General features: G+C 35.5%; 1 protein-coding gene across 2 annotated transcripts in view; it reads right to left on the bottom strand.

Moving 5' to 3' along the window:
- The window catches only part of nfat5b (nuclear factor of activated T cells 5b), a 131,371-nt gene that overhangs the window by 53,603 nt on the left and 61,804 nt on the right, over positions 1-15,964 (bottom strand). For both annotated transcript variants that reach the window (XM_078400795.1, XM_078400796.1), the window contains exons 3-4: positions 6,714-7,257; positions 474-663 (exon numbers count right to left, since the gene is read on the bottom strand). In XM_078400795.1, coding sequence (XP_078256921.1) covers positions 474-663; positions 6,714-7,257 — 734 coding nt within the window. The remainder of the gene's footprint in view (positions 1-473; positions 664-6,713; positions 7,258-15,964) is intronic.

The following is a 15,964-nucleotide window of genomic DNA, read 5'->3' as shown; positions in this document are numbered from 1 at the left end:
CTTAAGTACAAATAAACAAATATGTATCTTTTCATATATTTGTACAAAGTGATATTAATTGTGTAGGGCATGAGGCACATAGCAGCATAGCGGTAGAGTTGTTGCCTAAAAGTGCCAGTGATCAGGGTTTGATCCTGACTACCTGCGCTTGTCTGTACGGGGTTTGTATGTTATTCCCATGACCTGCATGGGTTTTCTCTGGGATCTCCGGTATTCTCCCACACACCAAAGGCATACAGTTTGTAGGCTAATTGGTTTGGTAAAACTGTAAATTGTCCAAAGTGCATAGGATAGTGTAAGTGTGCATGGATCGTTGGTCGGCGTGGACCCAGTGGGCCGAAGAGCCTATTTCCTTGCTGTATTTCTAAACTAAACTAATTTCAAATATTGAAATTCAGCTTTTGCATCATGTATGAACAATTAATTTTTGTTTATTTACAGCAGTTCCTTTCAAAATCAGGGAGAACTATTACCTTCACTGTTGGAAAGCCTTGCTGTGTCCGATCTTTCACAGAGCCACGGCTACCTTCCGTCAAGTACCGTGCCCTGTGTTGTGTCTCAGGTTGTACCAGTACTTTCAGTTCTTTGCCCTCACCTTTACCAGGATAGTGAGCACATAGTGTTGGGCACTTCTTTAAAGAAGTTTTTGGTGGCTCTGTTGTTCTGTGAAACATCAAAAATACCCATCACAAAATTACTTTATTGAAATAAAATGCATCTTATGACCAGGTATATAATGCTTTTTTATGTACTTTCTTTTAAACATTTCTCAATTTTCAATTTATCTTATATTTTGCTAGGACATTTCTCTGACCAAGAATAGGAAGCAAAGCATAAAATATTCCTTCACCCTAGATCTGCAAATTTGTTAAATACCGGAAGTGATGTGTCTGCCAAACGCATAACATGACAGCAAACAGGTGGAGATTTGGTAACATAGATCTCCGCAGAGAACTTATACGTCCATCAATGCTGCAGAATGAAAGGGAATACAAAAGATTCGACAAAAACTCAAGATTTCAACCCTTAGAATGCAGAGCAGAGCCTTGTGGTTAATTTAATTTGTTCACCTACATTTTGGCTCATAAACTTACAGTTAATTGTATATCAACCTAACTTTCTATGTGACGAAGATCCAAATAACAATTGCCACCAATTTTTTAGAATACTGTTGTTCATGCTTTATCTTCCTTTGCACGTTATGACCTATCTACTCCTTGACCTCTACCCAACTGTCTGAACAATCCTAATAGGATGTTCATTGTAATAAATCAGGAGGTTTCACAGCACCACATTATTAGTATTATTGATAATTACCACCTAGAGCATCCTGGACAAGAACATGCCATTGGCCATTCTATAGTGAACACTTACTTTATTCCATATCCCATTTATACAATGAAATACTACTAGTTTGAAAACTTATTTTAATTTGTGCACCTGGAATGGTTTAGTAATTTCAAAGCAGAATGTTCAACCATATAAGGTTTGTTTATGGAAATTAGTAAAATGGCTACTCTGCAATCATATAAATCAACGGACACCATTAAAAGTTTAACGTAAGCTGTATAATGTAGTCTGACCAATTTAGCACAATAGAAATAAAAGCAAATTTTTGGGTGCATTTGAAAACTACATATATAAAACTGAAGTATCAGTTGAGCTTTATAAGATCATTATTTTGAATTGAGGATCATTTATATTTATCATACCAAACTAATAAAAGCTTTCACAATGGAATTACACTGGCAGTACGAATGGGGTAATAGCTAAATGTAAGATTACTGATTATTGTAAACAATTAAGTTATTTGGCCCAATGTTTTTCTTCATATAATAAAACTCAAGAGAGTTGTAAAGTATTAAATACAGAAACCTCAATAATAGCAGATCATGTTGTGTAAATAACGTTATACGCTGTAATTGCAAATTTTAGACAATTTAATTATACTGCTTGATTGCCGAGACATGACGTTCATGAAAACATTTTGTACAGGTGTATTTCTGTATGATATTAATGTCAGTTTCTTTTTCTTTCAGAAGAAGCCAAGCTTGTTATTCCGCCCTCCCCCTGTTCTACTAAGACTGTCATCTCTCAAAATCCCTGAAACTGTCCTTTCGGAATTAAATAAATGATTTACGTTGAGACTAAAGTGATATCCAAGGGTACTTTCAACTCCAATAATGACAAAATTCAGATGGGACCAGATTGGCCTCCTATTATAAATTTTCCTTGTCAATAAAGCATGTGGAGGCACTTAAGAGCTGTTTGCCATTCAACTTAAACTGAATTTGTAGGAAAATTGAATATGGGAACCTTGAATATATTGGAAGACTGTAAAATAGCAAACCTCTGAAATGATAGTGAGCTTTGTTCATTGCACTCTTTTTCTCAGTGCGAGTGTCCTACCAAATAGATGGCTGACATTCATTGCCTCCTTTCAAGAATGGGCCAGAAGTGATAATACACAACTTTACAATTGTACCATTGTGCCATTGGGACCAATGGGATTCATTTTACTTATTATTATTATTACTTATTATTATTATTGTTATTATTATGTGTTAAGAGAAAATCATAAAATCATCATTGAAGGCACAGAACAGTTTTCCTCTCTGCAGTACATAAAGCTATAATTTTTAATTTTATCATTGAGATGCTTCAAAATAAGTTCTAAGATAAATAATAAAATATCTTTGAACTCATTTGTTCACTTTTATACAAAACATTATTTTTTTTCCACAACTTTTTTCTGCTAGTTAATTTTGAGTTCATGGTTAAGTTCCTGACAAGATTTTTATTTTACACCAAAATTGCTTTTCAAGCCCAAAGAAATAAGGTGGAAACTAATCACTGGCTTTAACTATACTCAAAGTATTGGCTACCACTGTTTATCGTGAAAACACAATGACAGTGCATGTAACAAACATCCCTACTACTTCTAACATTAATGCAGCAGCAAACAATTCTAATCTCATTTTCATTCACCTATCAAATTCCAAACACCGACCTGTCGTGTAAAGTGCACAATTTATGTATACATAAGTATTTTTCAATTGTTTTCATCATATCATCATATATATACAGCCGGAAACAGGCCTTTTCGGCCCTCCAAGTCCGTGCCGCCCAGTGATCCCCGTACATTAACACTATCCTACACCCACTAGGGACAATTTTTACATTTACCCGCCAATTAGCCTACATACCTGTACGTCTTTGGTATTGATTTGATTTGTATTGATCCAACTATATCCTAATATTTCTACTGCCATTATTTTTGAATTGGGACTTAAAACTGCATACTAATATCAACATCCATTTAAAGAATCAAACTAATTTGCAGTTCATTAAATATGTTTAAAAAAATTGCACTTGTGGTAAATGCTAACAGTGAAGATGACAGCAATACTCTTAAATGTAGATGTCCTTTCAGATTAACCAAAGATAAAGTATTTTAAAGTTTTTTATTTTGCTTCATATTCCAACCTTAACCAATCCAAATAGGTTTAACGATAATTTTTTGTGATAATTTTAGAGTAAATTATAAAATATGTTTAGCTACATTTATGGTAATGGTAACTCCATTGCAACAATGAATGTAGCTAATGTCAGATCATAAATGTAGCTAAAATGTCCGGATTATGCTCATGGTACTAAGCAGAATATTTATTTCCAGCCTTTGAGAGTACTTTTGATTTCAGCTTAGTTGATTTATGAAAACTTCAATCATGTGTCTGCTTAGATAATTAATTTTATTGTGATATCTAATATTTTATTCTAAATAATAAATCCAGCACAAATTCTTAATTGATGCTATTCTTGACGAGAGTCTGGAAATAGGTAAACTTTTCAAACTTAAATTCATCAAATTAACCCATTAATAACGGTTAAATTGCACTATAGCTAATATACAACAAAGGAAAATATTATTTGAAAACACAAATACATAAGATAAAGTGACATAAATATAAATGAATATTTTGGTAACTTCTTACCGGAGATGTTACAAATTAATAAGTAACTACTTAGACTTAGTGCAACTGCACAGAAGATTATGGGGTAGTAAATTCAGAAGGGATGCGTAGAAGAGTTTTTTTTTACCTGGGGAGTGGCTAAAATGTGAAGCACACTGCCTGAAGGGTTGGTGGAAGCAGGTGTTCTCATAGCATTTAAGAATTATAGAGATGAAATGCCTTGGCATGAAAGTCTACAGGTTGAGCGCAAGAAAATGGTATTAATACAGAAAGGAGCCCAATGCCAACATGGACATAGTAGGCTAAAAGTCTGTTTCCATGATGTATCACTCCAAGATTCTATCACAGGTGAACAGGCATAGACTGGCAAGGAAATGAATAACTAACTTGATGGCACTAAGAATGCAAAGATAAATTTTAATGAAGATGCGATTGTGATCCTGGAATAATAATTCCTGCAACCATTGCAGTTATGGGTGTATATTAAACATATGGCAGAAGAGATCATTAAAAAACCTCTCAGACCTCTTAATCAGGATTAGTCACTAATAGTAAGAAAGGCCGACGCGGATAGGGTTCGATAGAGGGTCAACAAGATGAGGACTGTTAGTTAATGTTAAGAAATCCTGAGTTGTAAGGCTGTGGCTAGAAAAAAAATGGAAATGTGAAATAAAAGAGAATTAAATGTCTCAAAGAGGAATATTATAGCATTACGATCTGGGGATGCTGTATATATTGTTAGTGTTGCTGAAAAGATAACTGGGACTTCAGGAATTGAACACAAGTTGAGGAAATAATCATTAGTTTGCTTTTAGAAATAGGCTCTCCCAATTTTGAATATTATATACATTTCTGAGCATAACATTACTGTGGGAACACTGTGGGGGTTGGAGGGAGTCCAAAGGGAAAATAGCATTGAAATTATTACATGGGCTTAGGTACCTTCACTGTGCACATTTATGGAAATTTGAAATAGTTGAATTGGCAAAGAAAAACTTTGATGTGAAAGCATTTAAATATTTAAGAAATTAATAACGAAAAATGGGCTTCACGAACATGCTTAATTCCAATACAAATCCAGCACAAAAAAATGTCAGCTTACATGGCAGACATGTAATTTTGTTGGAAGAGTGGAGAAGCAGTGACAATGCTTAAATTGTTTTACCTAAAAGAACTGCTGATGGTATGAAAAAAGTAAAACCTCTGACTTTTATAAATGAGTTGATGGATGAAAAAGATCCTTTTTAGTCCTGTAAGATGTTTGAACGTTTTTGGGAGCTGAGCCAAGTAAGGTTAACTAATTACATCTAGCAACACAAAATGGATAAACAAGGTCTACAGCAGCTCACATGATTCACTTGGCAAGTTTCAGACAAAATTAAAGGAGTGAAATGTGTACTTTTATGTGTTTGTCTCCAGGACCTAATATGACTAATGTGGGTGACATTGCATTGTTGCACATTAGAATTGGTTTGTTCTTCTTTTCAAATGATAGATTTTGTCTGTGAATACAACTGTGAATACAAGAAATATAGCAATCACTTTCAGATTCAAATCCAGGTTTGCAGCACTTGATACCAGGCAATTTAAAGCTGGTATAAATATACCAAAAGGATATATATCTGAATTCTCAAGTTCAACTAAAAAAAGTTTCAACACAGGTTTAAAATAAATAACGAGACAAGCAACATTATATCTTACAACAGTATCAATATAATGAAGGTGCCTCTTTTTAAACACATGGCAGGTCAATGGGAATTCTAAACTATCAAACTGCACCAGCCTTTATCTTCTATTAATAGCACCACTAACCTTATGGATGACATAAAAGCATGCAATTCCTTCACAGTCAGGACACTTGCTTCATCTATCTATAAAACTAAATTTACCTCAACAATAGATGGTTTTCAATGTAGTTATCCAAAGTTCAAAAAACTTTGGACCTTACTCTGTGGATCATTAGTTTGGCACTGAACCACACAGCCCAGGAAGATCCCTCGTTTTTAATGAGATAGGAGATCTCACTTGGCAGCAGTAGAATGCCACAGTTGGCTTCGCTGCCCCTGGGATAAACAAAGGAAATAAGTAGGTAAATATGTTGTGAAAAAACTGATCAGAGATCTATCTCCTGGAAACGTGAATGATCCATTTTGTAAATTGTTCTGTGGATATAGAGAGAGGAGAGAAATGGAGAGAATTCATAAAATTGCCTGTTTATTTTGACTGTCATAGGTCTTGATTTAAGAATGCTGGTTTAAACGAGCATTGGCTTCCTAGGAAATATATGCGAAAGGGTTTTCCATTTTTAAGTGTAAAGACTGAGGAGATAATTATCTAAGAATGTCTATTATTATAATTTGCATGAACAGGTTAGCATGTCTCCAATATATATAGAAAGAGGTATTTTAGAGGAAAGCACAAAATAATTAACAGAATGGGAAATAAGAGGGACATATATACCCTAAGGAAGTCAGATTAAACAGTTTTTTGGGGGCTATAAAGGGATATTATCTTCATCTATAAAGATAAGAAAAAACCTTTTAGATGTATTCTTCCAAAGGCAGGTAATTTCATTTATTTTTACAGAATATGTTGCTAATAGAATAGATGAGATAGAAAGAAAATTCTATCGATTTTGCAAAGGAAAAAATGCATTTGTAAATTTCAGTATATATTGTGTGGGTTTATCCAAATACTACCTTAAAAGTTCACATAAAATTTTTAAAAAGCTATACCAACCCATTGATTCCCTTTGAGCTGTTTTTGCCTTCTGAGACGAGTTGAGAAAGTACATAATGGGGTCCTTTTGCACTGTCTGCATCAAAGACATCCATATTTGACTCTTCATCATCCACACGCACAAATCCAGGCCGTTGTTTAGGTGAACGTTTTCGTGATTTCCGTGGTACTGTTGTGTTGTCGTTATAGGAACTAGAACTCATGATGCTGAAGTTAGAGCCTGATTCATCCATCCAAATATTATTGCTCTGTTCCGAGTCACCTGCATCATCCTGACAAGACATCCTGCTGTCATCCAGCAAATCTTCAGGTGGTGGAGAGATGTTGAGGACAGTTCTCCTTTTGGGGGTGGACTGTAGCTGTGGGGCATTACTTAACTGGTTTTCATAGCTCAGTAATTCACTTACCCCATGAGCACTTACCCCCTGTTCTGGAGTGCAGCTATCTACTTGCATAGATGTGTTGTCAGTTACTGAGGTAGAATGCATGCTAGGTTTGGAAGATGGGGTGAAGGTGTTGCTTTGACCACCGCTGGAGGAGACATCTGTGGTATGTACAATCCACATGTAAATATATATTTTAATGCGAGTTAGCTAGCATTGTTGTTGTGTTTTGTTTAATTGTTCACAAAGCTTCAAATCATTGTATAAAGTTCTAAGAAGTAAAATTAGATAAAATTATGCTTAGTTTATTTCAAAATACTTGGACACCAGTCAGAATCAAGGAAAAAAGCTTTGGTTTGTTATTATTTACTTGGGGTTGTTCATAACCAAGCAGCGAAAATTTAAATAATCTTCTGACCTACAAAGCAAAGCAAAGAACTGCAAATTGAATTGCAAATCCTCAGCTTGACAGGCAGATTCCTGAAACTAAAATGAAAAATATAATTAAGCTAATCTTGAAATTATAATTTCTATGCATTCTTAAAAGTCAATTAAAAAGATTATATAAATATTAATCAACTGAAGAGTTGTATGATAAACATAACAGGAGTAGTGGCGCATGCACCTCTCTAATGATACAGCTGACAAGGGACTATCAAAAACCATGTGGAGAATTATTGTGACCCAAACTATACTTCACTTGATCTACAATTGTTTTCCATTCGGCAGAGGTCACCAAATGATCATAAATATGTTTATACAAGGTAATTTGGTAAAACTATTTGATCTGAATTTAAAACAGGCTTCAAAGAGTGCAAAGCAGATAATGTACCTGCCTGCACTGAAAGCAAAAGATCTCTAGGTATATTGCACATTATGGTAAATGAACAACTTTATTTCTAACAGCATTTTACCTAAAGCATAGCTAATATATTAGGCAGCGATGCCAATTGTTTAACTTCGCCTACACCCAACCTCCTTTATTGCAAAAAAACAAATGTTGAAATCTGATAAATCAATAAAATAATCAAATTGTCATAATTTTTAATAGCCACTTAAAAAAACAGCATTTTCCATTTAGTTTTGAATCCAAATGCATTATTTGCAGCCACTTTATTAGACTATGGTCTCAAACACATTTTTTAAAAATCCTCATTTATTTCTAACCACCCAACCTCACTTTCTCAACAGTTAAAATTTCTGAAATGCAGTCACTATTGTAATGCAAAGTCATTGAACCTCCTTTGCCAAGTCCTCAAAGGCCCTTCCAAAACAGACAACAAACTTCTTAGCTATTACACATCTTCAAGTAGCTGCTGAATGTTATTTGTTTGAAGTAGATATATCATATTAGTGGTTCAAGGACATTGGGGCTACATCCAGTTGTGGTGCAGTATTCCAGTTTTGTGGAATTAATAATACACATTGCCTTCTTATTTGATGAGCGGATCTTCATGTTCCCTGGTTCTGGACTCCATCCAGGAGTCTGTGCTTCCAGAAGAACAAAAATCTCTTAGTAAATTCTTGATAGAGATTTCCTCCCACATCCCAAAGGCGTGTGGGTTTGTAAATTAATTGGCTGCTGTAAATTTCCGAGTATGTAGTGAGTGGATGTAGTGAGAGGATGCAAAAATTGGATAACAATAGACAATAGACAATGGACAATAGGTGCAGGAGTAGGCCATTCAGCCCTTCGAGCCAGCACCGCCATTCAATGCGATCATGGCTGATCACTCTCAATCAGTACCCCATTCCTGCCTTCTCCCCATACCCCCGCTATCCTTAAGAGCTCTATCCAGCTCTCTCTTGAAAGCATCCAACGAACTGGCCTCCACTGCCTTCTGAGGCAGAGAATTCCACACCTTCACCACTCTCTGACTGAAAAAGTTCTTCCTCATCTCCGTTCTAAATGGCCTACCCCTTATTCTTAAACTGTGGCCCCTTGTTCTGGACTCCCCCAACATTGGGAACATGTTTCCTGCCTCTAATGTGTCCAATCCCCTAATTATCTTATATGTTTCAATAAGATCCCCCCTCATCCTTCTAAATTCCAGTGTATACAAGCCCAATCGCTCCAGCCTTTCAACATACGACAGTCCCACCATTCCGGGAATTAACCTAGATAACATAGAACAAGTGTGAACGTGTTATCGATGGTCGGCATGGACTTGGTGGGCGGAAGGGCCCGTTTCCACGCCATATCTCTAAATACATATTGATGATACAATTTCAATCTATGCCCTTCTTTTCCTTGGATAATCCATTAATCTAATCAGAAAGATTATTAAAAAATACAATCCCCATATTTCCAACTTAGATTGCTTTAACATTGTTCCCAGCACAAGCAGGCCATACAAAAATATGTGATTGAAATATACAATAACTCCCAAAAAAATTTTTAAAACGTAGTGTAAAACAGTATGTGCTATTTTTAAGGAGACATTTACATTTATTGATCATCTGAACGAAACTAGAATGTGAAAATTTCTGAAGTCAATTGTTAGAAGTAAATTAGAGTATCCAAACCAAAAATTCAATACTTCTACTATTTCCTTGTGCTAGTGGACAATTGACAGTACAATACTATAATAGCTTAATTCCCTGACTGCCGATCTTATGATACCTCATTCCAATGGTCTCTCTTTATCTACAAGTCACATGGTGCATGCTACAACATTGATATTTTTTTCCCACCCTCACTAAGTCTTCACATTTAATTTTTCATCATTTTAACTTCTAGATCTGAATCCCAGACTTAACAGCTGAAAAACAACTGCCCTCTTTTATGTGTTATATATCATTAAAATGCATTGAGAATACTGGAGCATTCTCTTATGATTTGTATCTTCTATGTTTTGATGGCTCAGTTATCAGATGCCTATTTTTTAATTACCTGAATTCCATTACAATATATTTTGAAATCAGCTATTATTGGAAATAGGATCTGGAATCTCAGAATTATATTTCCATAATTTCTTGGAAATATTAACTGCAATGTGCCACACTTTCTGAAAGCAAGAAAAATTCTGAGATGTTTTTTGCTGATTCAAAGTTAAATATTTATCACCATAAAATTCACAACAAATTAATTGATTTGGGAAGATAGTGGCAACAAAATAAAGTGGCAACACGGCATAAATAAAATGCAGAAATATTTGTTACCAAAGAAAAGAACTTTCGCACACAATTTGTAATTAGTAACAATTCCAATTCATTTCAGAAATTTAATTCTCCTCGCAGAAAATAAACATTGTCATGACAGAATTATAACATTATTAATTTTAAGGCAATTCAAAGCACTATTATGGCCTATAAAATGTTAATGCTGAATTATATACATATCACAATTATAATGCTGTAAAATTTATATAAAATTAATTACCGTTAAAAAATTGGCGGTGTATTTATATTATTCAATAAATTTACTTAAACAACATTAGTAACATAGAGATTGAGATCAGAGCCAAAATACTGAATTATCCAATTACTGAAATAATTGGATAATTGGAAGAACTATGCACTGTAATGTAGACTAAGTGCAATGTAACCTCCTCTACATTCAATGTTTAATTGCACTTAGTCTACATTACAGTGCACTGTTCTTTCAATTTTCTCCTCTATCAAGGACTGTTCACTTTTATTGTGGCACGGTTTTTCGATCCTACCATGCTTCAGAGAAGAAAGAGCACCACATCATATCTTGATCTGGTCCTTTCTTAACATCCACATGTGCAAGGATTGTGAAAGAGTTCACTGGATAATTATCAGAATTGAAAATCATGACTGATTTTCTACCTAACTCAAGGCCACTAGTTCAAATTTATGAGAGTCCATTTGAGGCCATTATGAGAGTCCATTTGGATCTAATGAAATCATGAGGGACCTCTAAGCAACCATATCTAATCAAGATAGAAAATATTCAATGACTCAGAAAAAAAAACTTAAATTTATCTATATTATCCTTTAATTACTTCAACAACTATGTACACCCCACTCCCCAAGGGGTGCTTCTACTAAAGGACTACCAAATTCTGTCTAACATACCCCGGTAGCTCTCATGGACATTTGTAACCACTCTAATGCTGAACCAAACTTGACAGATGGGTCTCCCTGTCCACCCACTTATAGCACTCTTTCAAAATGATCTACTGCCCTCGTCTTTGAGTTTCCTACTGGTTACGCCATAGCAACAATCCTTGCTTCAACATCAGATACTGCTGTTTACTTTCTCTCTCTGAGCTCACTATCAATTATGTTATTTTTCCTAAATTAGAAATAATGCTGCAAAATAATTTAAGCATGAATGCACAGGCTGGGTTCAAAATTCAACTGTGAATCACAAGACAAACCCTGAAAAAATACAAGCTGAAATGGGGATAATAAAATAAAAGTAATTAGAAAAGTGATTTGTTTTAATATAAATATTTCTGAATAACAATAATTGACATGGCCTTGACATCTATGGCTCTCAAATATGATCGAGTATTTTATTTTGATGAAGAAAATTAAGAAAGTGGCTGCAAATCAACAATTCAGGTCTTCACTAATTCTATTTTTAATGAAAGACTGAGGTTTGTTGTCTTCTTATGCAGTAAAAATAGCAAAAAAGAGGCCGTTTTGTATCAAAGGCAATTTTTAAAAAATGAGGCATATTAACTTGCAGCGTTAGAAAATAATGCTTGATTATTAGGTTCGTAAAAACAAATCATATCAAAATGTTGACAAATAATTACATATATATACAAACTATTCATGAATTATGAATGTATAAGTGCAAGATAAAACTGCACCATATGTGTCTCTAAATTGATGTTAGTCATTCACTAAATGATGCCATAAGAAAAAGGGTATGGAAAAATACCCATTGGTGCAAAAGAGCATGCTTGTTTGAATTGAGCCAAAGATTGGATGGAAACTATATTCAGCATATGGTTTTTTTTAAAAATGCGAGTGTGCCTAATGGTGATTATGTTGAACTAGAAATACATGGTACATACAGGACTGAAACCCATCCATTTAGCCCAATTAATCCATAAGAGTATTTGTCCTCTCCTCAACCCTCCTGTGTTATCACTATAATATAACGCTTAATTTCCTTACCCCCTCATGTACTTAGCGAACTTTCCCATTAAGGTTTCTATTATTGAGTTTCAGTGTAAAAAAAAACTTTGTTCAGAATTCCAGATTTAAATGCTTCTGAAATTTACAATGCAAGTTAGGCAGCATCTGTAGAAAATGGAATAGAGTTAATGTTTCAAGTCAGTATTGATGAAGTGTCTTTAACCTGAAATGCTAACACTGTTATTTCTTTAAACAGATGCTGCCGAACCTGCTAAGTGCTTCCAATAGTTTCTGTTTTTACATCTTATACTTCGAATCTGAATAATATAATTTTAAAGATATCTATTAGGTCTCGCCACAAACTGCTTATTTTCAACAGACAAAATACTGAGACTACTTATCTTTTTCTGATATGGAAATCCTTTCCTTCTGGTATCATATGTATCTTGCTACCAGAATGGTGTACAGGTTGCCAAATTTGAGCCCACCAAGATCAGAAAGAAAACCCTAATTTTCAATTCGATCTGCCTTGTATTAAATCCTGATTTCATAGTTTACTTTTGAGTAACATGGAACATAGAACCATAGTAAATAGGTGCAGGAGGCCATTCGGCCCTTCGAGCCAGCACCGCCATTCATTGTGATCATGGCTGATCGTCCCCAATAATACCCCGTGCCTGCCTTCTCCCCATATCCCTTGATTCCACTAGCCCCGAGAGCACTATCTAACTCTCTCTTAAATCCATCCAGTGATTTGGCTTCCACTGCCCTCTGTGGCAGAGAATTCCAAATTCGGCAGAGTATCATTCGCCTGTGACAATTCTTGGCGATGTGTTTTGTATTGTCAGATTCCTCTATTCACCTTCATTTTTTTTCAACTAATATGTGACCTCTACCTCACTTAGCAAAAAAGATAAATGTGCTGAAATGTATTTACTATTTACCTTTAACTTTATAAATGCCTTCTTGGAATTGATTCCCTGCTCCATTCTTCCTGCCACACCCTTCTATATTTTCCCTGCCCCATTTAAATATCCATTATTTAATTCTGCAAAGATATACCTCTATTTATCCTGACAATTTTGCCATTCAAGATGCAAAAGTTTTGGTTTCATTTAGCAGAGATTATTTGAATAAACGAAGAAGAGATTTGAGGCATTGCTGCAGAAGATTTGTTTTAACTGTTCAGAAAGATTTAAAGTAAAATACTACTTGTCTGTTAAATATACATGAATGTTGAGAACATAGGATACAGAAAATGCACTCTATTTTCTTTCTTTCTCATAGTTATCCAGTTCCTTTTTAAATGTCACAATTGGCATCCATCCTTTTCCTTCAGCTGCAGAGTTTAGATCCTAACTGCTTGTGTAAACAAGTTTTTCTTCATGTTACTTTTGGCTATTTTGTAATTTCCTTCTTTGTCTTCTGGTTCTTGACTCTTCCACTAATGGGAGTATCTTCTCTCCATCCACTTACTTTTTAGATTCTTCATGTTTTTAAATACCTTAATCAGATCCAGTTTCTATGACCTCTTTTCCAAGAACAACCCAAGCTATTAAAGTCCACAAAGATGTCCATCAACACCTCTCTGCAGCTTTCACATCTTTTCTAAAATCTGGTTCCTAGAACATAGAAACATAGGTGCAGGAGAAGGCCATTCGGCCCTTCGTGCCAACACCACCATTCAATATGATCATGGCTGATCATCCAGAATCAGTACCCTGTTCCTGCTTTTTCTCCATGTCCCTTAATTCCGTTAGCCCTAAGAGCCATATCTAACTCTCTCTTGAATACATTCAGTGAATTGGCCTCCACTGTATTCTGTGGCAGAGAATTTCACAGATTCACAACTCTCTGGGTGAAAAGGTTTTTCCTCCTCTTAGGATACAACAGGATACAATACTCAAGCTATGACCAAACTAATGCCTTATAAAAGCTTCATCACCTTTCCCTTGCTCTCATTACATCTCTATTTGTAAACCCAAAGATCCCACTTTCTTAATCACTGCCATTTTCCTTGAACTCTGCACAAATACCTCTCCTTACGCTTCCTGTTACACGGGACTTTTCTGAAAAGTGGTGTCTTGAACTCCCAAGACCAAGTTATTAATCTATGTTCAGAAAAGTACTGGTCCTGGTACTGATCCCTGAAGAACACTCCAATCCAAAAAATCAACCATTCACTACTACTTATTGTTTCCAGTCACTTAGACAATTTTCCAACACTCTTCCACTGCTACTTATATTCCATAGGCATTAATCTTAATGATAAGACTATTGTGCAGCAGTTTATCAGTGCCTTTTAAAAGTCCAGATGTAACACATTTTCTTCATTTGCCTTTTGATACAACTTCATCAATAATCATAAATTAGATAAATTTGATTTGTCCTCAATAAATGCTGACTGGCTTTCCCTTGCCAATCCATCCTGGTTCGCGTGACTGATAACTGTCGCTTATTATTGTTTTTAAAAGTTTTCTCACCATTGAGGTTAAACTGACTGATTTATGGATGCTAGGTTTGTCCTTACATTCATTTTTTTCATAGGCCTACGGGATTTGCAGATCTGCATTCCTTAAGACATTTATCCATTTATTTGCATGTTTTTGAATTATTAGTCAATTCTCTCAATTTCACTTCCTCCAACCTAAGATGTATCCCATCCGAATTGGATATTTTATTCATTTTATGCATACCAACCCTTCTAGTATCTCTTCTTTATCAAATTTTAGTCAATCCAGTATCTGAACAACGTTTCCTTTGCAGTGAATCCAGCAACACCTACTTCCTCAGTATTGGCTGATAAAGCACTCACTTAATACCTTTTCACACTTTATACCTCCATCAGTAAATCTTGTCTATGCTGATCGAGATGCCTCAAATCTCTCTAAACATTTCCTATTCATGTACCTGTCAAAATGGTTTTTTTTAAATGTTGTAATTGTACCTGCCTCAACTACCTCCTTGAGTGGATCATTCCGTTTACCCTCTGAGTGAAAAGTTGCCCCTCGGGTGCCAATTAAATCTTGCAATTGGAATCTTGGGCGACAATGTGAGCCACAACAACAGCCACATCAACTGGACTGTGCGGTGAAGAAGGGTTCACACGTGCACCTTGACAGTCGGGGGTGGCATCGGAAACCGGGACTGGGGAGGCCATGTGAGCCGGGATGACATCGGCAGGTCCGTCCGCAACAACCAAAATTGGTTATAGTCGACTAAAACAAGGGTTTACTGTACCTGTATTCCTTGATCCCACTGCTCTACAACACTCCCCCGGACATTACTGTTCACGGTGGATGTCCTGCTTTGGCTTGATTTCCCAAAATGCAGCATTTAACACTTATCTGAATTAAACTCTCAGCTTACTTAACCACATATAATTACCGTACTATTTTCTGTTAGGATAAAACGGCACTATTTCTTGCTCCTCGGCACTCTCCCCCAATCCTTTGTGCACTTTTTCTCTTTATTTTTCAAGGTTACAGTTCAGCTTGCAACCCTACCAAATTTATTTCAGCCTTCCTCCCTTGCCACTCTACAATTCTCTTCTCCCAAAATACAACAAGGACACTGTTTCCAATTTTGTCGTGATGCAATGGATCTGATTTGTACAAGTCCACGTAATCAGATCAGGACCCATGAATGGAAGCCCCTCCCTCCTGCACCATCCTCTCAGTCATGCTTCCATTCATAATAGCTTCTCGTCTCTATAGTTGCTTGCAAATGGGAGCAATCTAGAAATTACTATGTTTGAGCTCATGGTCCTAAAATGTTTTGCTAACCTCTTAAAATGTGCCTGCTGCA

The sequence above is a fragment of the Rhinoraja longicauda genome, chromosome 6, assembly GCF_053455715.1.
Source record: "Rhinoraja longicauda isolate Sanriku21f chromosome 6, sRhiLon1.1, whole genome shotgun sequence".
In the NCBI taxonomy this organism is placed as follows: Eukaryota; Metazoa; Chordata; class Chondrichthyes; order Rajiformes; family Arhynchobatidae; genus Rhinoraja; species Rhinoraja longicauda.
This window is presented reverse-complemented; position numbering and strand designations above follow the sequence as displayed.